Source organism: Peromyscus eremicus, chromosome 3 (genome assembly GCF_949786415.1).
Source record: "Peromyscus eremicus chromosome 3, PerEre_H2_v1, whole genome shotgun sequence".
NCBI lineage: Eukaryota > Metazoa > Chordata > Mammalia > Rodentia > Cricetidae > Peromyscus > Peromyscus eremicus.
Window position 1 is genome coordinate 101,908,760 of NC_081418.1, and position 25,502 is coordinate 101,934,261.

Sequence of the window (25,502 nt, forward strand, 5' to 3'; positions counted from 1 at the left end):
TGTTAATTCCTGTTATGTTGTTGTTGTTGTTGTTGTTGTTGTTGGTAGTGGTGGTGGTGGTGTGTCTGTGTGTATTTCTCTTCTTTGGGTTTTGCTAGTGTGAGATTATCTATTGCCTGTGTTTTCGTAGGTGTAGTTAACCTCCTTGGGTTGGAGTTTTCCCTCCAATACCTTCTGTAGGGCTGGATTTGTGGATAGATATTGTTTAAATTTGTCTTTGTCATGAAATACCTGTTTTCCCTTATATAGTGATTGCAAGTTTTGCTGGGTATAGTAGTCTGGGCTGACATCCATGGTCTCTTGAAGACATCTGTCCAGGCCCTTCTGGCTTTTAGAGTCTCCATTGAGAAGTCAGGTATAATTCTGATAGGTCTGCCCTTATATTTGACTTGGTGTTTCCCCCTTGCAGCTCTTAATATTCTTCCTTTGTGTTCTGTGTGTTTAATGTTTTGATTTTATGCAGTATGGGGACTTTCTTTTCTGGTCCAATCTATTTGGTGTTCTGTAAGCTTCTAGTATCTTTATAGGCATGCCCTTCTTTAGGTTAGGAAATTTTTATTCTTTGATTTTGTTGAATGTATTTTCTGGGCCTTTGAGCTGGAATTCTTCTTGTTCTTCTATTCCTATTATTCTTAGGTTTGGTCTTTCATAGTGTCCCAGATTTCCTGGATGTTTTGTGTTAGAATTTTTTTAGACTTAAAATTTTCTTTGACTGATGAATCTCTTTCTTCTATCATATCTTCAATGCCTGAGATTCTCTCTTCAATCTCTTATATTCTGTTGATGATGATTGCGTCTATAGTTCTATTCACTTATCCAGATTTTCCGTTTCCAGAATTCCCTCAGTTTGTGTTTATTGCTTTTATTTCCATTTTCTGGTCTTAAACAGTTTTCTTTGCCTGTTTGTTTTTTATCTTGGCTTTCTTGGCATTCTTTAAGGGATTTATTGATTTCCTTCAATTTTTTGTTTGTCTTTTCCTCAATTTCTTTAAGGATTTTTTTTTCATTTCCTCTTTAAAGACTTGTATCATCTTCGTAAAGCTGTGCTTCAGGTGTCGGAATATTCAGGTCTTGCTGTTATAGAATAGCTGGGCTCTGGTGTTGCCATATTGCCCTTTCTGTTGTTGGTAGTGTTCTTACACTGGTATTTAGGCATTTGGGTTTGGGATGCTTATACGTCCAGATGTTAATCCCTGAGTTTGTTTTTGTTGTTTCCTCTCTGGTCTTCTGGTCTAATTGTCCAAGGGTTCCAGTGACTGGGGAGTCTTCAGGTCCAGTAGGGTATCTCCGCTGGGGTTTTTGTGGCCTGAAAGACCTCTGAGTTTGGGGTGCCAATGTTGCCTCTGTGGTTGCAAGTACCTGTGTAGCCCTTGGGATTCTGGGTACCTGCTTGGTCTCTAGGGTTCCTAGAAGGGTATGGCCTCTAGTACAGCAGAAGCTTTCTGCTGAGGTTGTGGGCTGGGATATGGAGCTCAGGGGAGGGGTTGCACTTGGGGGTTGTTGGCCAGCTTCAGGGAGTGTTAGCTGGCTGTGCTCAGTTTCTTACCTTGGGCCCTTAGAATAGGCCTGGCTTCAGTTAATGCAGAAGACTTCTGCCAAAGTTGTTGGCCGGAATATGGAGCCCAGGGAAGCATTGGTTTCTTTTAAACCTGTCAAGGTGTTGAGTGATTTTGTAATCATCAGTCAGCTTTGGATTCTTGGGATCAACCCATTTCAGTGATTTCAACTTGATAGTTTAGAATTTAAATACCTATAGTTATGAGTCATGTTGGTATATGTATGCATAAGCACATATGTGTGGTGTGTGTGTGTGTACACATGCGTATTTGTGTATGTATGCATTTGTGTGTCTTTATTTGAGTCAGTCTCTCACTAAATAGACAAGGCTGGCTTTCAACTCACTGTGTAGCTCAGGCTAGCCTTAAACTCACGGTGATCCTCCTGCCTTGGTCTCCTCAGTGCTGGGATAATTGCCTGGCTTTGGCTTATAATTGTCTTTTACATCTTAAATATTTTGGGCTTAATTCTTAAGCTTATTCTGATTCATGAAAGACATTGATAGTGTACTTCCCCCCATTATTTATTTTCTGGTCATATTTACATAATATTAGGATTAGATTTTTATGTTTAGTGGAATTTACTGATGGAATAACCTAGATTTAAATTTTCCAGGGGAGTGTGTGAACATGTTTTTTTTTTAAAGAAATATCACTTTTGATTTATTATTTCTTCTTTTAGAAATTAGTCCATTTTAGCTAAGATTTCCAACACATTGGTATGCAGTTGCTCATCTATAACTTATAAACAGATGAGCAGACTTATTGTGCAGTTGATCATTTTTGGCAAACGCATGTGCTGGTGCAGGGCACACTCTTTTAAAGCAATGGAACACGTCTGTCAGTTAAGAAAGCTCCATGTCCTTCCCAGTCCCCAGTCACCCTGCTTGTTTCTGTCACCCCAGACTTCATATCACACTATCATATTGTGGCATTTGCTCCTCAGTGCTTGGCATGGTGTATCTAGGAGGCATTTCTAGGGCCATTGGTGTTGTATGTCTCTGTAACTGGGGGCAGGAGGATGGGGTAGACAGTGCATGGTTGTTGGCACAGTTCCCTGTGTGTGGTTTGGGTTTATGGCAAGGCAGTACAGCATGGCAGGTGTACTTAGTGGGAGCAGTGAGTGAAAAGAGTGTGAGAAAGGGCTGAGGTCCCACAATCCCCATTGAGGGCCTGCTTCTAGTGACCCCACTTCCTCTCTATAGACCCCATCTCTCAAACGTTCCTCAGCTCCCTGGGCACCACAGGCTGGGATCCACTCTTTTAACACAAGAGCCTTTGGAAGACATTTGTTCCAACAATAGTAAGGACACAGCTGTGTGGCTTCATTTTCCTTTATTATCACCAAAGCCTTCTTCCCTCCTGTCTCCAAATCCTGTCACAGACTGAGGTGCTCTGGGCTAGTATAGAAATGTGTAGGTTTGGAGGGGACACAACCCATAAGCTTATGCAGGTTTCATGTGTGAAATTGGTGTTATGGTTAATGCTGGACAGACTCCAGAATTACCTGGGAGATGGACCTCTGGGCATGCTTGGGGAATTATCTTGATTGTGTTAACTGAGTTGGAAAGACTTGCCCACTATGGGCTTTGCCACTCCCTGGCTGGAACCTTGTCCTGTATAAATCAAGAAAGAGACCTGAGCAGCCTCTGCGTCCATCACTCTCTGCTTCCTGATTGTGGATGTGTGATGACCAGTTGCTGCAAGCTTGAAGCCCTGATTTTCCCACCGTGAACTGTGGCCGGAATAAACCCTTTCTCCTTTAAGTTGCTTTTCTTGGACTATTTTATCACAGCCACAGAGAAGAAACTAAGACAGTTGCTAAGCCATGTCTTTCAAGGATTCCATCAGATTCACTTGTATAGGTTGCTTATGACATTTCACAGTTACCCTTGTAATGCCTCCAGTATCTATAGTTCTGTCTCCCTTGTCATTCTCATGGGGATTATTTATGATTCTGGTCTCTTCTCTAAATGCAGGTTTTGTTAGCAATTGGTCGTGAATCCTGTACTAGGAAAATAGGCCTGGAGAAGATCGGGGTCAAAATCAATGAGAAGTAAGTGTAGGGTTGTGGCACTGTTACTGCACATAACCCCATAAAAACTCTGTAAATTGCTAAGATATAACATTCTGATGCCTCAAATTTCTCACTGTAAAAATGATGCCAACTTGTGTATTAATTTCTGGATTGGCCAATTAGGGACTTCTAACACAAGCTTTAAAGAGCTTATGTTCTCAATAGCAATCCAAAAACATATTTGTAGAAACGTTCTCCCACTGTCTGTGATTTAGAGTGAATTCTGATGTCTTTGACCAGTCAAAGAGATAAATTCTGAAGTCCTTAAGGTGATCATGGGGAATGTGAAAGTTTCAGACCTGCAGGCAGCATGGTCTAAGCCATTTCTTGTAGGCCACTGGACACCTCGGTGCCCGGACTGTGCGAGCCGCCATGTTGCTGATCTGCATGGTGCCAGGCAGCAGTCCAGGGATTTAGTGTGTGCTTTCCTCCTCACTCTACCAGGACTGGCAAAATACCAGTAAATGATGTGGAACAGACCAACGTGCCTCATGTCTATGCTATTGGGGATGTACTGGAGGGCAAACCGGAGCTCACACCTGTTGCCATACAGGCAGGCAAGCTGCTAGCTCGAAGACTCTTTGGGGCCTCTTTGGAAAAGGTACGTTTTTTTCTATAATTGACTATATGCTTTTCTATAATTGACTATGTGTGTCTCTGTGTCTCTCTATGTGTCTGTGTGTGTGTCTTTGTGTCTCTTTGTGTGTCTGTTCTTTGTATGCCTGTATGTATGTCTAGGTATATGTGTGTGTGTATCTCTTTGTATGTGTTTGTATATGCATATGTGCATGTATATGTGTGTTTCTCTGTGTGTATCTGTCTCCCTCTCCCTCCCTCCCCCTTCCTCCCTCTCCTCTCTGTGAATGTGTATATATCTTCTATGTAAGTATAAGTGTATATGTGTGTCTATCTGTATGCATGTCTTGGTGTGTGAATGTCTATGTATATATGTGTGTATATCTGTGTGTTTGGAGCTGAACTCTAGGTCTCATGAAGGCTAAGTGCTCTACCACTGAGCTTCATCCCAGCCCTGAGGTAGTATCTAGACAAAAATTAAGATTTCAAAATTGGTAAATAATGATTCTTAGAGATAATTTGCAGTTGAGTTACTACTGGTTAAAGAGTTGATAAAACTGGTGTTTTTTACTTCCTTGGGCTGTCCTGTGATAGTGAAAGATTACTGTGGGTCCAGCCCCAGGACTCACCAGATGGGTGGAGGCTGAGTCAGCAGGCTCAGGCGGTCCACAGATGACAGTCCACAGATGTGGTTATGTGCCAGAGTGCTGTGAGCCAGTTGCTCCAGCGCAGGAAAAGATGCCTGAATTATCTGACAGGCTGGAAACAGGCTTCCTAAGTGGCCTGCTGCAGCTGTCCATGGAGTGTCCCCTCCTGAGCAGGACACTAACCTCTTACACCGCCTACTTGGTAAGCCCCATTCACTTGTGATTTCACAGTCATCGTTTGCAAGGCCACTGCTATGAAGTGTAGTTTCCTGTCTTGGTATTCCTTAGTGAGACACATGGGATCTAGGTAATTCTCCAGAGGAAGCAATGGACTTTTTTTTAGTAGGTGTATCATCAGATAATAGAGGGAATAATAGTGTCCTCATGGGGTCTCACCCTCGGGAGGAAAGCACTGTTTTATCAGTAGTACTGGGGACCTGTGTCAGGGCTAGCAGATGACGGGTCGTGGCTGTCCTCTTGTGAGCTTGCATATCCCCTCAGTGCACTTGGGGTGTGCCATGGGGGAGGCGGGAGGCCATATGTTCCCCAGCTTCATTTAGCAAGACACAAGACAGCAAGGGTGCTGAGGTGGCTCCTGCATGAACCTCTCACTAGATGCTCAGGTCTCTTGAGTTGTCCTGCTCAGCCCATTCTCCTCTTTGGAATAACTCTGGCAAGCATACTTTTCTCTTCTGAGGTTTTTGAAGTGGTAGACATCAGCCTAATTTGTCTCTAGCTGCTGGTGCTTGTGTCACTTAAGTACAACGGTACCCTACCTTTGAGACTTCAGTTCAGATGTTGTCTGAGAACTCAACAGAAGTTCAGCAATGTGGGAAGGTGGGACAGTGGTTAAATGATTGCCACTAAGTGTGAGGACCAGAGTTGGGACCCCTCAAGACCTATGTGTGGTGGCTCACATGTAATTCCAGCCTTGGAAAGTAGAGAGGGGATCCCTAGAGCCAGCTGGCCAATAAGACTAGCTGTACAGCCAGCTCTGAGTTTGACTAAGAGACGCTGTCTCAGTCGATGAGGTAGAAGAGTGATGGAGGATGATTCCTTGCATCAACCTCGGGTCTCTACATGCACACACACAGGCGTGTGCGCACACACACACACACACACACACACACACACACACACACACACACACACATGCACACATGCACACATACCATACACATGAAAAACATGCATGCACAAGGGCTGGAGAGTTGGCTCAGTAGTTAAGAGCACATATAGCTCTTGGAGAGGACCCAGATCGGCCTTTGTAGGCGTCAGACACACATGTGGCATACAACCATACTTTCAAGAAAATACCCCCACACAAAATGAATAATAAGTACATTTTGGGCACACTCATTCACATGCTCACCAGCACACTTTGACTTCTCCAGTCTTCCATCAGTTGGCTCTCATAACCACTGGGTCCCTTTTGATCTGACACAACCCCACTGCCTTTTATGAATCCGTGTCATAGAAACTTGCTGGGAAGCAAGTCATAGGACTGTTGTGTGTTTCTCTTCCAGTGTGATTACATTAACGTCCCAACAACGGTGTTCACACCTCTGGAATATGGCTGCTGTGGGCTGTCTGAAGAGAAAGCCATCGAAGTGTATAAAAAAGAGAATCTGGAAGTAAGGACCACGGTTCCTTTATCATCAACCTTCCTTCCCTGAAGCCACTTTTTATGTTGTAACTTTGCAAGTCTCTTTCATGCTGTTAAAGAAATCATCCCCCTGTTTGGGAGAATTTGAAGTGAATCTAAACTCCGTCACACTCGCAAAGTGATAGAAAGAACACAGCCTTGGTGAGAGGGAGGGCAGTGGGGCGTATGAATTAGGACTTTGGAGATACAGGTATAAAAGGCCCTCCCCCCATGCACAGTGGAGACTTGGCTGTCAGAGCAGGGTGGGGGTGCTGGGGGCTCTGCTGGGGTCAGTAGCACAGATGATGCGCTTCATCTTGGAAGTCAGAATGGTTCTGTGTCTTCTGATCTTCTAGGTTTGGGGTGAACATGCCACTAGGTGGGGTCTCAGTTGTCATCTTCTCAGCCCACATAGTTACTAGTGTGGTACCTTGGGCCGACAACACTCTAAATGATTGAAAACGGAGTTTTGCTCACAGGAGGCTGTTTCTATGTCTGACTAATGGCTGCACAAAGCAAATGTGACATGTTGCTGGCATTTCGGGAACCTGGCTCCAGTGCAGCTATCAATGTGCCCCAGGTGGGGCCTCGGGCTTCCAGTGCAGCAAGCTGTTATAGTCTGTCACCTTAGCGGGACTGAGGAGCATGTCAAGGAGTGGGTTACATGCAGTGCTAATGTCAGCCTCTCCTTTCTGTCCAGGTGTATCACACCTTGTTCTGGCCTCTGGAGTGGACAGTCGCTGGCAGAGACAATAATACCTGTTATGCGAAGATAATCTGTAACAAGTTCGACAATGTATGTAGATGCCTGGATGCTGTGCTTTCTGCTCTGCTCTAGTCTACTCCATTTTCTCTGGGGTTGTGTAAAGCACACTCTGTACCCTGGGCTGCTCCCCAAGCCTCACCCACTGTGATTTTTAAAATACAACTTAGGCCAGGTGGTGGTGGTGCACGCCTTTAATCCCAGCACTTGGGAGACAGAGGCAGGCGGATCTCTGTGAGTTCAAGGCCAGGCTCCAAAGCCACAGAGAGAAACCCTGTCTCTAAAACCCAATATATATATGATTCTTGCCAGTTTGGTTTTTATGATCTCTTTAAAGATGGGATTGGGGCAGAAGTAAGCTCTCAGCTGTTTGCAGAGGCTGAGGCAGGAGAAGTTTTCCAGCTCAGCTGTGCCTGCCAGGCAGTGAGAGCTGGCCACCCAGAGCTGACAGTTTAGCCCTGATGGTTTAGAACTGTGAAGGCCAACACTGTGGCCACTATCCGGTACATGTGTGGAGTGCCAGGGAGAGGCACTCCCAGAGGGCAACAGGCAGGTGCTGATGGAGCTGAGATGTCTCCTGTGCCTGCTCTGTCGTCTGCTTACACACTTCTTCGTCTGTCCTCATGGAGGATCAGAACGGAGGCCAGACTGATGAGAAGGTGTCAGTGGACAGCTGTGGCTCACTTCTGCTCTGGACACCCACCACATGCTGCCCTGCTGACAGCCTCTACTAGCCATTCCTGAGCTCTGCTTAGTGTCAGGAGCAGGCAGCTGTGCACGGGCCCACAAACCCTCCTCTAGTAAGACCTGATGCCTTGGGTACTCCAGTGCAGGTGCTTAGTTCATATGTGCAGTGTTTGTGTGGCCCTGGCTCAGTAATCCAGGGGTCACATCCCACCCACGAGCTCCATCACGGGTGGGCAAATTGAGTGCACTAGTAAATTAGAGTGTGAGTTAGTGCTGACCACACTTTACCGGCTCCTTGGCCAAGTCCTTCGAGAGGCTGTTCCCTGCTCGGTTCCTTTCCTGTGGGAGACCCTGTATATCTTAGCTGTGAACAGCAGGGAGTAGATCTCCGTTCTGATCCTAGGCTTATGGGGATTCTCTGTTCTGTCTCTGTATTAAAGGAGCGTGTGGTGGGATTTCACCTTCTGGGGCCAAATGCTGGTGAAATCACACAGGGATTTGCAGCTGCTATGAAGTGTGGGCTCACAAAGCAGCTACTGAATGACACCATTGGAATCCATCCCACATGTGGTGAGGTAAGGAGCAGAGTGTGTGTGTGTGTGTGTGTGTGTGTGTGTGTGCGCATGCGTGTATGTGCACACACATGTATCAGAGGACAGTCTTGAGTGTCATTCCTTAGGTTATCTTAACCTCTTTTGGAGACAGGGTGTCACACTGGCTTGAAGCTTGCCAATAGGCTAGGATGGCTAGCCAGCAAGACGCAGAATGCACCTCTGTGCCTCCATGGTGTGGAGATTTTACAAGCATGTGCCAGCACTAGGCTGGCTGGCCAGTAAGACCCAGGATGCAGCTATCTCTGCCTCCTTGGTGTGGAGATTATACAAGCGTGTGCCAGCACGCTCAGTGTGGGTTTTGGGACTTGGGCCCTCACACTTGCATGGGTAGCTCTTTACCCACGAAGCGTCTTCCCAGTGAGGTGCTTTCAGTGGGCTTCAAGTAGCCTAGCTTTACAAGCAATTATGAAATTCATTGTAGAGTTTCTTTAATTCTAATATATTTTATATTAGCAAGCTAATTTAATGTGTTCTATCGGTGCAGCTGGAGCATGTCCTTGTAAAGCAGCAGTGACATTGCCACATGTTGTCTTCTTCCTTGTAAACAGGTCTTTACAACGTTGGAAATCACCAAGTCCTCGGGGCTGGACATTACTCAGAAAGGCTGCTGAGGCTAGCCCTGCTGTTGTTGGTTCCCCTGTCACACTCTCGCTCTGTGCCTAGACATCTGCTTGGGCACTAGGGGACCAGTTCCGGGCTTTCTCCTGGCCCAGAGATGAGAAGGTGGCAGAGGACCAGCAGCAGCATCTGAAGTCTCCGCTGACGGCGTGCAGCGACCAGGCTGCATCCTTGACGCCTTGGTTCGGAACCCACAGAGGTGAGCCAAGGCCGACTCCTGCACGTCAGCCTCGACTTCCCCCCACGAGGCCTTGGATGGCACAGTGAGCCCACCCTTTCCCAGTTTCCAGCGCTTTGACTCTCTGTTTTCATGAAGATACTGTAGTTTTCAGTGTGGACTTGTCTGTGAAGAGGCTTGTGGGCCTGGAGTGCAGCACCTAGGGATTCATGGTGTCTGGAGAGCAAGGTCAGAGCAGCTGGCTGCACAAGACTGCTGCATTAGCGGGAGGCCCATGCACTGGATGGCCTTTAAAAGGTACATTTAACCTGCTGTCAACCTGACTCGTACCTCACCCCTTGTACATCTGAGGTGAGAACCCTGAAACCATTCTCCTAGTCTCTGCACTAGCAGAGCACCGCATATAAGAGGAAATTGTTGTATAGCTTTTCCATGTTAATCTTAAGGTCACTATTAAAAAGATTTTACTATAGTCTGTGTGATCTGATTTCAACCTGTTAAACATGATTTTGTCATGGTGTGTATAGGGTAGTAAATGAACAGGTAACCCCGAGAGTTCCATTTGAACTACACACGGCAGCATCGAGCAGACCTTTGAAGAGGGTGGGCGACTCTCAGGTCTTTCTGGAAAACTTCTGAGGAACATGGCGCCCTGTTGCTGGGCTATTAGAAGCCACCCACGCTTTTTTTTTTTTTTTTTTTTTCGGTTTTTCGAGACAGGGTTTCTCTGTGTAGCTTTGCGCCTTTCCTGGGACTCACTTGGTAGCCCAGGCTGGCCTCGAACTCACAGAGATCCACCTGGCTCTGCCTCCCGAGTGCTGGGATTAAAGGAGTGCGCCACCACCGCCCGGCGCCACCCACCCTTTTGAGTGTGACTAGCCATTTGAGCCGAGTGCCACAGGTTTGCATGGTTCTGTGGTCAGAATTTCTGGATATGAGGGTTTTGTTTTATTTGAAGTTTTGAGACAAGGTCTTGCTGTGTAGCCCAGGCTGCCCTTGAACTTCAGATCTTCCTTCCTTAGCCTGAGTGCTGAGGTTACGGTTGTGCAACAGGAGTGGAGTGAGGATGAGAGCCAGAGAAGCCAACACAGGGTCGTTCGTGAGATGCTTCTTGTTGGAGAGAAAAAAACACCAGCGTGAGGAAGGACAGCAAGGGGTGGCCTCTGTGGGCGAGGTGGCAGTCGTCCCATGGAAGTGGGGATACTGTCTCTCCCGCTGGACATGTCGGGGCCAGGGAACTGAAGCAGGTTTAAGGGAGGTAGTGATATCTGGGTGCTTAGGAGAGAAGGATTTCTAAGCTAAGAGGCAGTATGCCCTCATCATTTTGGGGTAGACAGAGCTTCCTTTTTCTACACAAATCATGATCCATTAAAAATATTTTACTAAAATTTTTAAATGTCTATTTTGTTTTGTTTTTGAGACATGGTGTGGGAACTCAAAATCCTCCTGCCTCAGCCTTCCACATGCTGGGATTGCAGGCATGCCCCACCAAGGAGGCAGCCCTTTCTCTTTACAAGTTCGCCATCTCTGGTCTTTTGACCTGACTAACAGTACAGTTTGTTGTAAGTCAATCATACTTCAAAACTGATTTTTTAACCAATGTTCCAAGTACTGGGCTGAACCATTAATTAAATGGCAGGCTTGACGAGGTAAGAAGTTGTGTGTAGGTAGAAGGAGGGAGGTCTGTTTCCAGCTGGTGTGGCTGGGAACAGGCCAGATGGGAGGGAGAACAGAGGGGCAGGAGGCCATGCAGCCAGAGGTGTGAAGAGTAAAGGTATTGGGTGCTTCCCCTTGAGGTAAACACACTGACTGGTGCCCAGACGGTTGTCTTTTTTTATTTTATGTGTATGAGTACTTTGCTTCACATACATCTGTGCACTGTGTGCATGCCTGGTATCTGCAGAGGCCAGAAAGGGCATTGTATCCCTTGTGTCTGGAGTTACAGATGATTGTGAGCCACCATGGGGGTACTGCAAACAGAATTCAGCTGTACAAGAGCAGCCAGTGCTCTTAACCAAGGAACTGTCTCTCCATCTCCCCAAAAGTATGAATGTTTCTTCAGCATGTCTGCTTTGAGTGGCTAGTGACCGGGAAAGACCAAGTCAATGCTTTCTGGAGGTGGCCTATCCGCCATGTAGAAAGACTCCTTTCAGTTGAACTTGGCTCGTCTCTTTGGAAGCAAAAGCAGTTGAAGACTATGGTTTCTGGAAAAGGTGGTGTTCATGAGACTAATTCAGCTAGAAGCTGGTGGATGCTCTCAGAATCATTGACAACAGTGGCCTTTGTTAAATGCTACAGTGCCACTTAGTCTCTTGTGGATTCAGCCTTGGCTTGGGCACATGGTGGTGGTAGCTAGCCTGTGTAGGGCCTTGGACATTGTGCCCTCGGAGTTTGCGTCAGAGTAGGAATGCCAGGTCAGGTGAGCCCACAGTTATAGGAATAGTTTTTGTCAGGTCCTGAGAAGGGGATGGGCAGCCAGTGTCCATAGTACTCGCCAATGATAAACCAAAAGGGCTTACTTCCAGAGGAAACAGATGAGGGAACTGTCCCCAGGAAGAGCCATATGGAGAGCCTGGTTCCGTGGTGGACTCCCAACTTCTCCAGTGTGTCAAGGCAACTGGGCAGTATGTTGTAACAAATAGGATCTGGTTCGTGCTTGGGTGATGGGAAAGATTACCCTTACGGAAGTGTGGTGGTTTGAATAAGAATGGCTCCCAGAGGCTATATATTTGAGTGCTTAGTGTTGTAGAATATTTTAAGGGGTGTTACTTTTGTTTATGTTGCATTTGTTTAATTCTGTGAAGCTGTGTTACTGTGCCTGTCTAAAACACCTGATGGTCTAATAAAGAACAGAATAGCCAATGTCGAGGCAGGAGAAAGGATAGGCAGGGCTGGCAGGCAGAGAGTATATATAGAAGGAGAAACCTGGGAAGAAATGAGAAGTAGCCAGAGAAGGAGGAGGACTTCAGGGGCCAGCTACCCAGATACACAACCAGCAATGGAGGAAGAAATAATGAAAGGTGTACAGAAATAGAGAAAGGTAAAAGCCCAGAGGCAAAAGGTAAATGGGACAATTTAAAGCTAAGAAAAACTGGCAAGAAACAAGCCAAGCTAAGGCCAGACATTCATAATTAGGAATAAGCCTTCATGTGTGATTGACTTGGGAGCTGGGTGGTGGGCCTCCCAAAAGAGTGGAAAAAACAAACAAACAAACAAAAAAACCAACCAACCAAAACAACAAAACAACAACAGCTTAGTCATCAGGGAGTGGCACTGCTTGAGAAGGATTAGGAGCTGTAGCTTTGTTGGAGGAAGTGTACCACTGGGGGTGGCTTTTGAGGTTTCAAAAGCCCAAGCCAGGCACAGTGGCTCTCCCTGTCTTCCTGGTGGCAAGGATCCAGATGTAGAACTCCCAGCTACTTCTCCAGCACCATGTCTGCTGGTTGCCACCATGTGCCTCATCATGAGTGTAATGGACTAAACCTCTGAAACTGGAAGCAAGCCTCAGTTAAATGCTTTCTTTTATGAGTCGCCATGGTCATGGTGTCTTCCCAGCAATAGAACACATGACTAAGACATGCAACTTGCTTGTGTTCTCATTAAAAATATAATTAAATGGCTGGAGAGATGGCTCATCAGTTAAGAGCACTGGCTATTCTAGAGGTCTTGAGTTCAATTTCTAGCACCCACATATACCTCAAAATCATCAAAACTGTAGTCCCATGGGAGAAAATGGCCTTTTCTGGTATGCAGACACACATACAGACAAAATACCCCTATACATAAACAAATACATCTTTAAAAAAATAACATTTGAAAGTTAAATAGGATTGAAAGGCAGAGAGCCCATCTCACTTAGTATTTCTTGGGCAGTAGATCCACTAACACTTGGGGTGACCACACACAACGGTAGCTCTTGTAGCAGCCTAGATGAGGCTCTTACCAGCTGTTATTTTTGGTCATCACCCTGAAAACCTAGGCTCAGGGACCCCACAGCTGAGCTGGACAGAGAAGAACGATGTCAATTACCTTTTCTTGCAATGGCCACCATGCCAGCCTCTCCCAGGAGCCTCATCCCCTGTTGCTCTGGCTGGCCCCTGTCCCTCCTGCTGCTAGGCGAAGGCCTTGTACCTCTTCACACAGCTTCTGGGACCCATGTCTTGTGTTGGACGTCTAGGGAATTGAGCTACTGCCCATCTGTAGAGTAAGTGAGAAGAACAACCAGCCAGTTTATCTAGTGTGAGTTCCAGCCAGAACTCCAGCCAGCTTCTCTGGGCAGACCTATTTCCTTGGCTTCCATCACTCTGCAGAGGGCTGTGCTCACCTTCCCTTCTGAAGGACATTTGCTGGATGGGACTCAGTTTGACTTACGTTTCCCATCAGCACTGTGAGGATAATGTCCTGGTCATCTTGTCCATCACTATTGTGGCTGCATCATACCACCTTGTTGAATTTCTCCTGTGTGTGCCTTTCCCCATTGCTTCTTAGCTGCTCTTAAGACACTTGGATGCTCAGCTGGGCTCCCTCTTACCCGGAAGGGAAGGGCCTTGTCCCAGGTCCCCCAGTGGCTTCCTGAATCTACAGATGGGACCAGATCTTGTCCCGTGCACACACAGAGGGCCTTTCCATCTTATACAAGTGTCTCACTTTACCACAGCTGTTCCACAGTTGGTGTGATAGCAAGCTTCTGCTCCTCAGCTCTGTGGGGTGAGGATTCTACCAGGACGCCACAGCAGTCCTGGCACAGTTATCTTTCCTTATTGATAACTTCTGCCATCTCCCCAGAAAAAGCTGCTCCAAGGCAAGTGTGAATCTCCAGGGTCACTGCTTCTGGGACAATAGTAAAACAGGGTCCGCTGAGAACAGGCATGATGATACGGCAGCAGCTGGTCTGATGAATGGGCAGGTGAAATCTACTGTGGATGCACTGTGAAACAGGAGGATCCACATTACAGGTGGGAGGGAATGGGATGGTGGGAGAGCCTGTTCAGAGTGGAGCATCATTTGAACAATGAACTGTGTATCACTGGTCTCCTATTTCATATTTTCACACAGCAGTTGGCGAATAACTGAAACCCGGGCAACTGCACACGGGGAACCATGGTGAATGTTTCTTCATTCTCATCCTTTCTGGGTCCTTCTTGGACCAGTGGGTTGATGTCTTACACCAGTTTGGAGAAATTCCCAGCCATTTCCTCCTCAGATATTTCTTCATATGTTTTCTGTTGTAGACTTCCGGTCTTGGGTGCATTGGACTTACCATTTTATGTGGCTCAGTTTGCTTTTGTTTCCATGTGGACTTGCCCCCAGGAACCCTGTCTCTTTCCCCTGCCGTATCCCATCTGCTGCTAAACCCCCTGCATAGATTTCTGTGGTACTGTATTGTATCTGTGGGTTTGGGTTTTATTGGTAGAACTGCCATGGTTCTTTTTTATTTTTATTTTTTTATCTTTCTGTTTAAATTCCCCATCATTCTCAAATAGCATCCGCCCTTTCTCTTAGGCCATCTGGTGTGTTTATAATATAGAGGCCTCTATCTATTTCCCAGAGCTGGGCTATCCCTGTCTGGCTTTTATTGAATTTTACTCTTATTGAGTTACATTTTCTTGTGTCTTTGCACAACTTCCTAAGTGAATGTGCAGTTGTGATGTCTGGCTGTGCTCAGAAGACATTGCTCATGTTCTCCTGTCTGCTTCACTGTGGGTGTTTACCCATCGAGGCTCTGGTTAGAGTCACCATTCCTGCCCTCCATATTTTGAGGGTGTGATAGGGCTTAGGTCTGGGGAGACCCTAGTGGCCTCTGGGCTGTCAGCTGAGCCCTACTTTCTGATGGCAGAGCTCTCCATGCCTTGTGGTGGTTACTGGATTGTTTTTTCTCTCCAGTCCTGCTTCTGATATTCTATGACTGGAGAGCCTTTTTTCTACCCAGCTACATGACCTGAGTCATCACGGGGTTACTGCAGGGCATCTTGTAAAAGCCTAGGGTGCCTTGGAAGGATGTCACTCAGCTCTACCAGAGCCATTTCATAGCCTTTCTGTGCCAGGATAGATGGCAGTGACCCACACCCCTAAAACTAAGGGGCTGGTCTCCTAGATCCAGTCATCAGGGTGGGATCAGATTCTGAGGATTCCTGGTGGATTGATGATTAATTTGATGGCATTGTCGAGAGATGGTGGAGCCTGGTTGGAGAAAGCAGATTATTGGGGGGTACTTTTAAAGGGTGCATCTTGTCCCTGCCTCCTCTCCCTTTTTCCCCTCCCTTCCTCCACCTCTTTTTCCTGTCCACATCTCCACTGTCTGCCATTGTATAAGCCATTTTGTCCTGCCGAATGCTCCCTGCCATGGTGCTCTGTCTCATCGGAATCCAGAGGCAGTAGAGCCCAGTGAGGAGAGGCTGAGGGACTCCCTGAGCCAAATAAACTCTAAAGTACACTCCCCCTCCGAAATTGCTTATCTCTGATGGAAAGTTAGCTTAACACACTCGACTGTACCCCGGGGCTCTGGATACTGTGGCTGGCCTGTCCCTCCTGCCCCTTGGTGGCTCTGCTGCCTTCCACCACTTTGCCTGCAGGGCAGCAGCTTTTGGGTCTCTTCTAGAGGGCTCCTCACTTCGTGGAATGAATTTGGGTTCAGTTTGCCTTTGATTGTGATCTCGGCTCTCTCAATACTCACTTCTGGAGCTTAAGCAGTGTTCCTGTCTCTGGAGTAGAACTAGTGACCTCTCCTGACTTCCTCCATTTAACAAACATTCTTCAAAAGGTGTTCTGCTTTAAACTACTCCTTACTGTGTGGGATAGCAAAGCCTTGGATCTGTAGCTTGCCAGCTGTCTGTCAACAGCACTTTACCTCTCTGAGGTCCATGTCCCTTTCTAAGGAGTAACCAGAGGACACCCCTGGTGACCGTTCAGGACCCAAGCTATCTCACCCAGTAAAGGGGTATGGAATTTGTATTTTCCATGGTACAAGAAAAAGTAGGCCCCACTAGTCTATATTTAAATTTTAATTGGATTTATTTATTGTGTGTTCTAATTGCATTTGTTTATTTATTGTGAGAGTCAGTTATATCCTCCCACTGTGTGGACTCTGGGGATCACACTCTGGTTCTAGGTGACCCTGCAGCCCCATCCTCTGCCCTCCTGCTGTCTGTGCCCAAGGAGATAGTCTCCAGAACCTCATTGACAGATACCTGACTTCAACTTCCAGTGACAACCAGGGGCTGCTTGGTGTTGGAACTGCTTGTGATAAACCACGGACGGCAGGAGAGAATCTCATTGAACAATGAAGGCGAGGTGGCTCTGGGCTGTGCTGTTAGCCATGACAGGGCCTTCTACTGTCCTAGGTGACATCTGAAAATAACTAGGCCCCTGATGGCTAAGGAGTGAGTGTGTCTGGGCCTTACTCAGTGGATGAGTAAGGAGGCTGAGTCTGCCTCCATCTTCCTGCTCCCCCCTCACTGGGCCCTCACCCTCTTGGGCCACTCGCCTTTCCTAGACAAGGAGATGTCAGCTTGTGTGGTGTGAAAGCCACACATTCGGGATTGTCACATAAGGTGAACGTTGACTAACACACCATTTCAGTGTACTTACTTTGAGGGATGTCAGGCCAACCTAGATGTTTTAAGGATAGACAGCTGTCATAGTGCAGCAGTCCCTCCATCTTCCAGCCACACAGTCTGGCTGGATTTGATGTTTAGCAACATATGTGAGTTTCCTCTTTAATACACCCACAGGCTCAGGATTAGCCTTTTAAAGTCCCAAGATGCCCCAAGGGACACTCCCTGCTCCTGAAGCCTTGGACATGGTGGGGGTGGTGGTGGAGGGGGTGGTAGAGGGGAGGTGGGGGTAAGGGTGGGAGTGGGGTGGGATGATAATTATCCCAGATATCTAGGCAGAACCCCAGTTCACAGCCACGTCAGAAGAATGTAAAGTTAAAAACTGGGCAGGATGAGTAGAGTTCTGTTCAAGATGCTCATGAAGGGTGCATCCCCACTGTGGGTCACTGGTCAGAAGCTCCTGCCTCTGTGCCAGGAGGAACATACCAGAGAAGTGAGGGCATGCCTACTTACCTAGACACCGTTACAGCACAGAAGAACCTAGGGAAGTTCAGGATAGTCAACATTTCAAGAGGCTGCCAGCGTCCCAAAATGAGGTCTTGACGTTTTCCAGGGAGCCTGGACACCTGAGCCTGTCCGCTCCTCTTGCTGTTCCCCCTTCATACCACGCGGTGGCACCAGAGAGCAGGGTATGCTCTGTAGGACGAAGGGAGAAACCGCACGGGGAATGTGGCTTCCAGAATAGACATACTAAATCTTCATGGAGTTTTACAACCTCTGGACTCAGCCCATGTCCTCATCAGGAAGGCTTGCAGTCACTCTTCCTCACTTCCTGTGATTTCCCTGACACTGCCCTTGGGGGAGTGTGTCTCTCCCTCATCCATTCCTTTACCCAGCCAGTGCAGGGCTTCCAGCACCTCCAGGTACTTCAGTACATTTTTCCCCCTGTAATTCTTGTTTTCCTAAAATTCACACACACGACCAAATGCAAGTGGGAACTACAACCTATGCAGGGGGACCTGACAAGTACAGCCTTGAACACGATTTTCTAGATCAGTGTCATACCACGAGGCTGCTGAGTATCCCTTATCCTCACTCTTCAGATGTCTCACTGTGGTAGCACGTGACAGCATCTCAGCCCTCACCGCAACCTAAGGAGGTTAGAACCATGTTATTCCAGTTTACAGATGAGCAGGAAAAGAGAGGCGAGTCACTTTGTCAAGACCACAAAGATAATTAATGTTGAAGCTCGAATTTGAGGCCCTAGGGCCGAGTTCGCAGAGTGGGTGGGGGCTTAGGGGCGTGGTCAGCTGCTGCCGGCTTAGCAGCTGTTACTGCAGCCCTGGGACTGAAGTGGACTTTCTGCGTCCAGCAGGTGGCGACAAAGCATAGAGCCAAGCGTGCTCCTGCCCTGGCTGATGCTTGGTTTGCCAGAAGATGTAACAGGCACTTGGTCACCTGAGATGCCTCTTTTCTGGATCCAAACAGAAGTTGCAAATGGGGAGAGAGACCCTAGGCTGGCACCAATCTGCCAAAAAGAACGACTGCCGTCACTTCCAGAACAGCTGATCACATATCATATGGCTCTGGATCTTAGGGTGGCTCAGACTCAGTTTCCCCTTCAGAACTCCCAGCCTCTGAAGGAAGAAGTGGCCTAGATGTTACTAGCTGCAGAGCACGCCCAACAAGTTCGTACATACACACACACACACACACACACACACACACACACACACACAGAGAGAGAGAGAGAGAGAGAGAGAGAGAGAGAGAGAGAGAGAGAGAGAGAAACTATCTTAGGTCATGAATCCAGTAGCGGCAGAGCTTGAACCTGAGCTTGAGATAACAAAGCCCAAACTTTGGAACAGCCCCAGCTGTGGCTGCACCTCAAGGACCCAGGCAATCAGCTGCTTAATGGGTTGATACACACACACACACACACACACACACACACACACACGTTTCCGCTAGTGTGTGCTGGCATAAGGTCTCTTGACTGACTGAACATCTGCGCAGAGCATCCAGGCAGAGTCCAGTAACTGTTATGGAATGCAGTCGCCCCATTCCCGGACTCTTTCACGAATTAACAGGAACCCAACGCTGGAAGACAGAGCTTACCGTAAGAACTTGACCATAACAGTAATTTTAACGGCTCAAAGCCCAGTGCCCCAGTGAGAGAGGTCCGCCCCTCTCACCCACCCCACTTCACTTGCTCACCCCAACCTGCGAGTTTGTCCCCTATGCGGGGTGAGGGGACTCTCACACACCCCACACTGCTCCAGAGCCCCAGGAGGGAGCTCTACATTATCGAGGGAGGTGGGCAGGGCTGTCGTGCTCTTGGCGGGGTGGCAGTGGCTGAGGTGGCTCTGTGCACTGCGCATTCCCCTGCTTAGCGGCTCCCACTACAGTGAGTCCCTGGCACCTGATACCTATGGCACCGACAGATGGTATCTGGGCACCTAGCCCCACTCCCAGAGGGAGTCTCTCGACTCCACCCAGTGAGGACCAGTGAGGACCAGCTCAGCCACACGCTCAGCTCCGGTGGGTCTACCTCCGGATTTTGAGAGCACCTCCAGGTTGGAGGGGGCTAAGCTGGGGCTAGTGTCAGCTTCTCCCAGGGACCCTGAAGTCCACAAGCACAGCAGGTCCTGCAAGACCACCAACCCAGGACCACAGCTGTCCCCAGAGCACTCAGCTCCCATCAGAAAGTCGTGTGTGCGGTGTGAGGGCGAGCCCCTTTGCAGACAGGGCTCTTTCAGGTAGCAAAAGGGTCCTTGAAGGAAGGACATTCCCTGGCAAAAGCATAAACCACCTATCAGAGCCCTGGCACTGCTCCATTTCCAGAGACCCTCAGACCCCATTCCGAAGCCAGGAGGATAGCATCCTCAGTAAACAGAACTAAATAGTTAAGTCCTGAAGTAGTCAATGGATGGTCAGAAACACCAGGGAGAGATGCTCTCTAGACACCAGCAAAGGGAAGCGAGACAGCCCGACCCTGAAGTCACTGGGGTGGGAGCTGAGAAGCCCTGGGGCTTCACCTGGCGTTTTAGGAGTGGGTCAGGTGACACCCTTACTGGGCTTGTGCTGCGTTGAGCTGTGTCAGCCCTTGTACTTAGGAAGTGACTTGTGTGCTGCACAGTTTGGGGTAATGTGGGGGCCTTTAGTCATGGACAGAGGAGGTGCTGGCACCAATGGCCCTCGCTGGGACTGACACTTTTCTATTGCTTCTGCCTCGATAAACTTATTGCTGCTTCAGAGAGAACCAGACCCTAGGGGTGAGGCGATGATGTGTGAGAGACAAAAAGGTCTGTAGAGCCGCTAGGGGATTCCAGCCTGGAATGGACATGCAACGTCCACTATATATGTCGTCCATTATATAGGCCATCCATTGCATATGTCATCCATTGCATATGTCGTCCATTATATAGGTCATTCATTGCATATGTCATTCATTATATATGTTGTCTATTATATAGGTCATCCATTGCATATGTCATCCATTACATATGTCATCTTTTACTTTCTTGATAATGACCTCTGGAGCACAAAATTTTCATTTTATGTTTTGTTTCATTGTGTAAGTTTGTGTTTGTGTGTGAGCTTCTGTTCTAAGACTCCATTGCCAAGGTCAAGGTTGTGAGTGTTCACTAGTGAGTTTTCTTTTAAGAGATTTATGTGTTTAAACCTTATATTAGGTGGTTAATCAATTTAATTCTGTGTGTGATGTTGAGGCCAGAGTTTAAAAAAATTTTCTTTGGCCTTCAGATACAGGTGACTCAACAACATTATAGGGTTTTGTTTGTATTAAATTTTTTAATTTAATTTTTAAATCATATGTGTATGAATGCTTTACCTGCATGTATATCTGTGCACCACCTGCGTGCACACCCTTAGAGGCTAGAAGAGGTTGTTGGGTCACCACGGAAATGGAGTCACTGACATTATGTCTGCCATGTGAATGCTGGGTATCCCACGCAGGTCCTCTGCAAGAGCAGCCATTGCTCTTAAGGGCTGAGTTATCAGCTCCAATTTTTTATCTTTTGAAAGAAAGCAAACTGTAGTGGTATTGTGTTCCCCAAAATATTGTGCATGCTAATAAACTAATCTGGGGTCACAGAACAGAACAACCACAATATTAAACATAGAGGATAGGCAGTGGTAACACACGCCTTTAATCCTAGCATCCCAGAGGCAGAGATCTACCTGGATCTCTTTGTGTTCAAGGATACAGCCAAGCATGGTGACTCACGCCTTTAATCCCAAGAAGTGAGCCTTTAATCCCAGGGAGTGATGGCAGAAAGCAGAAAGGTATATAAGGTGTGAAGACCAGAAACTAGAAGCTTTTAGCTGGTTAAGCTTTCAGGCTTTTGAGCAGCAGTTCAGCTGAGACCCATTTGGATGAGGACTCAGAGGCTTCCAGTCTGAGGAAACAGGATCAGCTGAGGAACTGGCGAGGTGAGGTAGCTGTGGCTTGTTTTGCTTCTCTGATCTTCCAGCATTCACCCCAATAACTGGCCTCAGGTTTGTTCTTATTAATAAGACCTTTTAAGATTCAAGCTACAGCAAACCTTTCTTTAATTTATATTTTATAGTGCATTTGGTCTCCATTTTGCTTATTTCAACTTTGAGTCCTGCCTACCATCCTTCCTTCTTTCCTTTTCCCTCTTCTTTTCCCATTCCCTCAGTTGCAGTGCTGAGTGGTTTATAGTCTCTCTCTGTCTCTGTCTGTCTGTCTGTCTGTCTCTCCCCCCCCACATACACACTCACTTAAGAATTTCTTCATTAGTACTCATTTTTTTATATTCCTAGGTTTGGGTATTCTGTTTTCATTATCACTTTTCTCATTGAATTTTAACTTCTCTTGGTTCTTTCTTGACCCTGGGTCGCCTCCTTTGGGTTCACTAGCCCCTTCTTTTGCCCCTGGGTCCAATGCAGGGCAACACACCATACTCCGTGCTCACCAGTCTCTTCTGTCCTGTAGCAGAATCTCAACCTGTCCTTATTTTCAGTGTCTTGACAGTAGTGGGTGGCGTGTGTGTGTGTGTGTGTGTGTGTGTGTGTGTGTGTGTGTGTGTAGACTGTTATATGACTTCAAGGAACAAACAGAAGTGAAGTCATAACAGGGATTATGTGACATCCACATGCATCTCTGTGGCTATTTTCCATCATTTGGTCAAGGTTGTCTTTGCCTGGTTCATCCTCTGAGGTTTCATCTTCTCACTCTTCCTGCTTTATTCTTTGTACCTGCCCACCATCAAAACTGGAAGCTTTGCCTCCCTGAAGGTGTGCCCTATGCACATCAGTTAAATTCTTTCCAGGGACCTTCCCTCTCCCCTCTCACTGTCAGCATGGAGAGATGTGTTCATTCTGTACTCCCAGCTCAGCCTGCTGCTGAGTCTCACTTGTCCCATGGCTCAATTTCCAGTGCTGACTCTTCGGTGACTCTCATCTCCACTCCCAAGCCCTTTGCTGAGCATCTGTGTTGTTTGGGAGGACTTCCTTTCTAGCAAAAGACAGCCAAGATCCTCTGCATTTATCTTGTTGTGTCCTTGAATTGGCCAGTTCTGCAAGGAACCAGGCTCCTTTTACTAGCATTTAAATGTTCTTTGTGTGTGTATATGAATGTTGTATACTTACATGTTTGTGTGAATGTACATGTGTGTACATACATATGCAAGTGTGTACATGTACATGTAGAATCCAGAAATGGATATTAACTGTCTTCCTTTATCACCCCTACCTTATTTATTCACTTATTTAGTGTGTGTGTGTGTGTGTGTGTGTGTGTGTGTGTGTGTGTGTGTGTATGTGTGTGTGGCATGTATGTGGAGGTCAGAGGTTAAGCTCAGGTGTCAATTCTTACCTCTCACTTTCTGTGAGACAGGATCTCTTTGTTGTTCTCTGCTGTCTACTTCAGGCTAGTTGGGCAGCAAGCTTCTAGGGATTCTTGTGTCTCAATCTCCCTCCTCCTGTAGGAGCACTGGGTACAGTCTCTCAATCTTCCTCCTCCCATAGGAGCACTGGGTTCAGACAGGCTCTCAATTTCCTGCCTCCCACAGGAGCACTGGGTACAGACATGCTCTCAATCTCCCTCCTCCCATAGGAACACTGGGTACAGACAGGCTCTCAATCTCCCTCCTCCCATAGGAGTACTGGGTACAGTCTCTCAATCTCCCTCCTCCCACAGGAGCACTGGGTACAGTCAGACTCTCAATTTCCCTCCTCCCATAGGAACACTGGGTACAGTCAGGCTCTCAATCTCCCTCCTCCCACAGGAGCACTGGGTACAGACAGGCTCTCAATCTCCCTCCTCCCACAGGAGCACTGGGTACAGACAGGCTCTCAATCACCTTCCTCCCACAGGAGCACTGGGTACGGACAGGCTCTCAATCTCCCTCCTCCCACAGGAGCACTGGGTACAGACAGGCTCTCAATCTCCCTCCTCCCACAGGAGCACTGGGTACAGACAGACTCTACTATGCCAGGCACTCAAGCTCAGGTTCTCATGCTTGCATGGCAAGTGCTTTACCCACCGGACCAGCTTCCCAGCTTACTCTCAGAGACAAAGCCCCTCGCTGACCCTGGGCCTCATCATTTGGCTAGGCTAGATTGTCAATGAGCTCTAGGGTCCCATCTGTCTGCCGCTTGGTGCTGGGGTTACAAGAACTCTCATCTTGAGATCTCCATGAGTAAACTGGGGATGAGGGATGGGCAATGGAGGGTAGGGGATGGGGGATGAGAACATGAGGGAAATGGATGGCTGAGCTGGAACAGGGACGGAGTGGGAGAGCAATGAGATTCTGTATCAATTATTTTTGTACACTTATGAACTTTTGATGGATGATATGCTAATTGTGGCAATGCTTACATATTTAATTAGGTAAAACACAAAGTGTTGAGATGATTGACTTATTAAAAGGTGCTATATACTTTAGCTTATTGATAAGTGCACCCTAAGCTGTTAAAGTGTCACAGGTTTCCCCTACTGACATCGAGCAGAAATGCACAGAATGATGTTTTACTTAAATATCCAGAGGTGTTGGTTATCCATATTTCAAAGGAAGCAGGTTTACCAAATCATGAGTCATATATACATGTATCCAGGAGCATATTGGCACTAGGCCAGCAATCACCATTCAGCAGCTAGCATGTTTGTAGTGGGTAGCCATTCCAGCTTTGATCTGGAAGTTCCAACCCCATTGAGGCTTTGGTAACTATCATGCCTACAAGGTGGGGCCAAGAGAAGACCCTGAAGACCCAAGATCCAGATGCGCCGCTGCTCTTGGTTCCTGAACCCTGGATGCTGGAGATAGACCGAGCAGAGTTCTCCAGAGAACACTGCTGGACTGCGCTACGTCTTTCCCAGACCCTGCGATCTACCTATCCCTTCATTTGTAAGTTACGCCACTAAATAAACCTCCCTTTTAACTATGTGGAGCGGCCTTAATAATTTCACCAATACATGTTGGTTCCTTAAGTTCCTCAATAGTTAAGCATTTCCTATGCTCTTGAATTCCAAGGATTTCAAAAAGCTAGTAATTCGGTTTTCAGTACAAATGAACAGCAAAGGGCTGATGGTGGCATAGCTGTTGGAGACCATCATCTGAATACTGTGGCGGATTGGGTCCCTGTTGTGCATAAGTCTGGAGGCCGATATGATGCAGTCCAAACAGTACATCACCACAAAGAAGCTCATGAGCATCAGGATGGTCCGGGTGGCCCTTTGCTCTGGAGATGCTTTTGGAGAAAGCCTGGTGCTGTGAAGATGCTGGGACTGCTTCTTGTGCCTGCACAGGAGAACCACCATGTACCCGCTGGAGAGTGCCATGAGACCTATAAAGGACACATCCCGAAATATCCTCAATATGAAAAATAAGTGCCTGCTGATATAACTCATGGGTAAAATAATGCAGGATTCAGTGACAAATATGAGCCCATGTGAGGTGGCATTGTAGTCAGCAACAGAGGAGAACGAGAAATGAGCACCACAGGACATATAGAACCCCCACAGCACAAGAAGAGAACACAAGCTGTACTGTGGGGATTTGTTTTTGAACTTTGCCAGACAGGAGCTTCTGGGGCTGAGGGTGACAGCCTGAAGAACACTCAGCAGGCAGGTAGCACAAAGAGAGAGGCCCCTCAAATACCTGTGCAAGTGGACAAGGGATTGACATGTGATGTCATCCCATGTATTCTGAGATGCAAAAATGTCAGCAGCTGTGAGCCCCATGATCGTTAGCATCCCAAGGTGGATGAGGGCCAAGAGACTTATGAGCAGGTCAGTGATCCGGGGCCTATGTTCAAGAAGAAACTCAAGGATATGGAAGAGGAGGAGGATGCTGTTGAATGAAATCCCAAGGCCTACTTCAGAGAAAAAAGTATTTTGTATGTCAACAACTCCATAGAGTCTGTTGATTCTTCTCATCGTATGGGACAAAGAACTAGAGTAAGTATCTGAGGAGAAAACCAAGACAAATTCTTCATTACAAACAGTAACGGTATCATTGGTACCCAACACTATTATCATTAGGAAAACTGAAGGGCCCAGCCCAGTACCCGCCTCAGTACTCAATTCTCCCCGAATCCCA

The 25,502-nt window shown here is 47.2% G+C and overlaps 2 protein-coding genes across 2 annotated transcripts in view; one reads left to right on the forward strand and one right to left on the reverse strand.

Annotated features, from left to right (window-relative positions):
- The window catches only part of Txnrd3 (thioredoxin reductase 3), a 34,762-nt gene extending 24,929 nt beyond the window's left edge, over nucleotides 1-9,833 (forward strand). Inside the window, exons 11-16 of the mRNA XM_059258178.1 lie at nucleotides 3,536-3,612; nucleotides 4,078-4,234; nucleotides 6,383-6,490; nucleotides 7,202-7,297; nucleotides 8,392-8,526; nucleotides 9,114-9,833. Coding sequence (XP_059114161.1) covers nucleotides 3,536-3,612; nucleotides 4,078-4,234; nucleotides 6,383-6,490; nucleotides 7,202-7,297; nucleotides 8,392-8,526; nucleotides 9,114-9,176 — 636 coding nt within the window. The 3' untranslated portion in view covers nucleotides 9,177-9,833. The remainder of the gene's footprint in view (nucleotides 1-3,535; nucleotides 3,613-4,077; nucleotides 4,235-6,382; nucleotides 6,491-7,201; nucleotides 7,298-8,391; nucleotides 8,527-9,113) is intronic.
- Nucleotides 9,834-24,177: 14,344 nt separating this feature from the next.
- On the reverse strand, nucleotides 24,178-25,339 carry LOC131905993 (vomeronasal type-1 receptor 90-like). The gene has a single exon (XM_059256786.1). The coding sequence runs from the start codon at nucleotides 25,337-25,339 to the stop codon at nucleotides 24,404-24,406; it is 936 nt and encodes a 311-aa protein (XP_059112769.1). The 3' UTR covers nucleotides 24,178-24,403.
- Nucleotides 25,340-25,502: the final 163 nt, after the last annotated feature.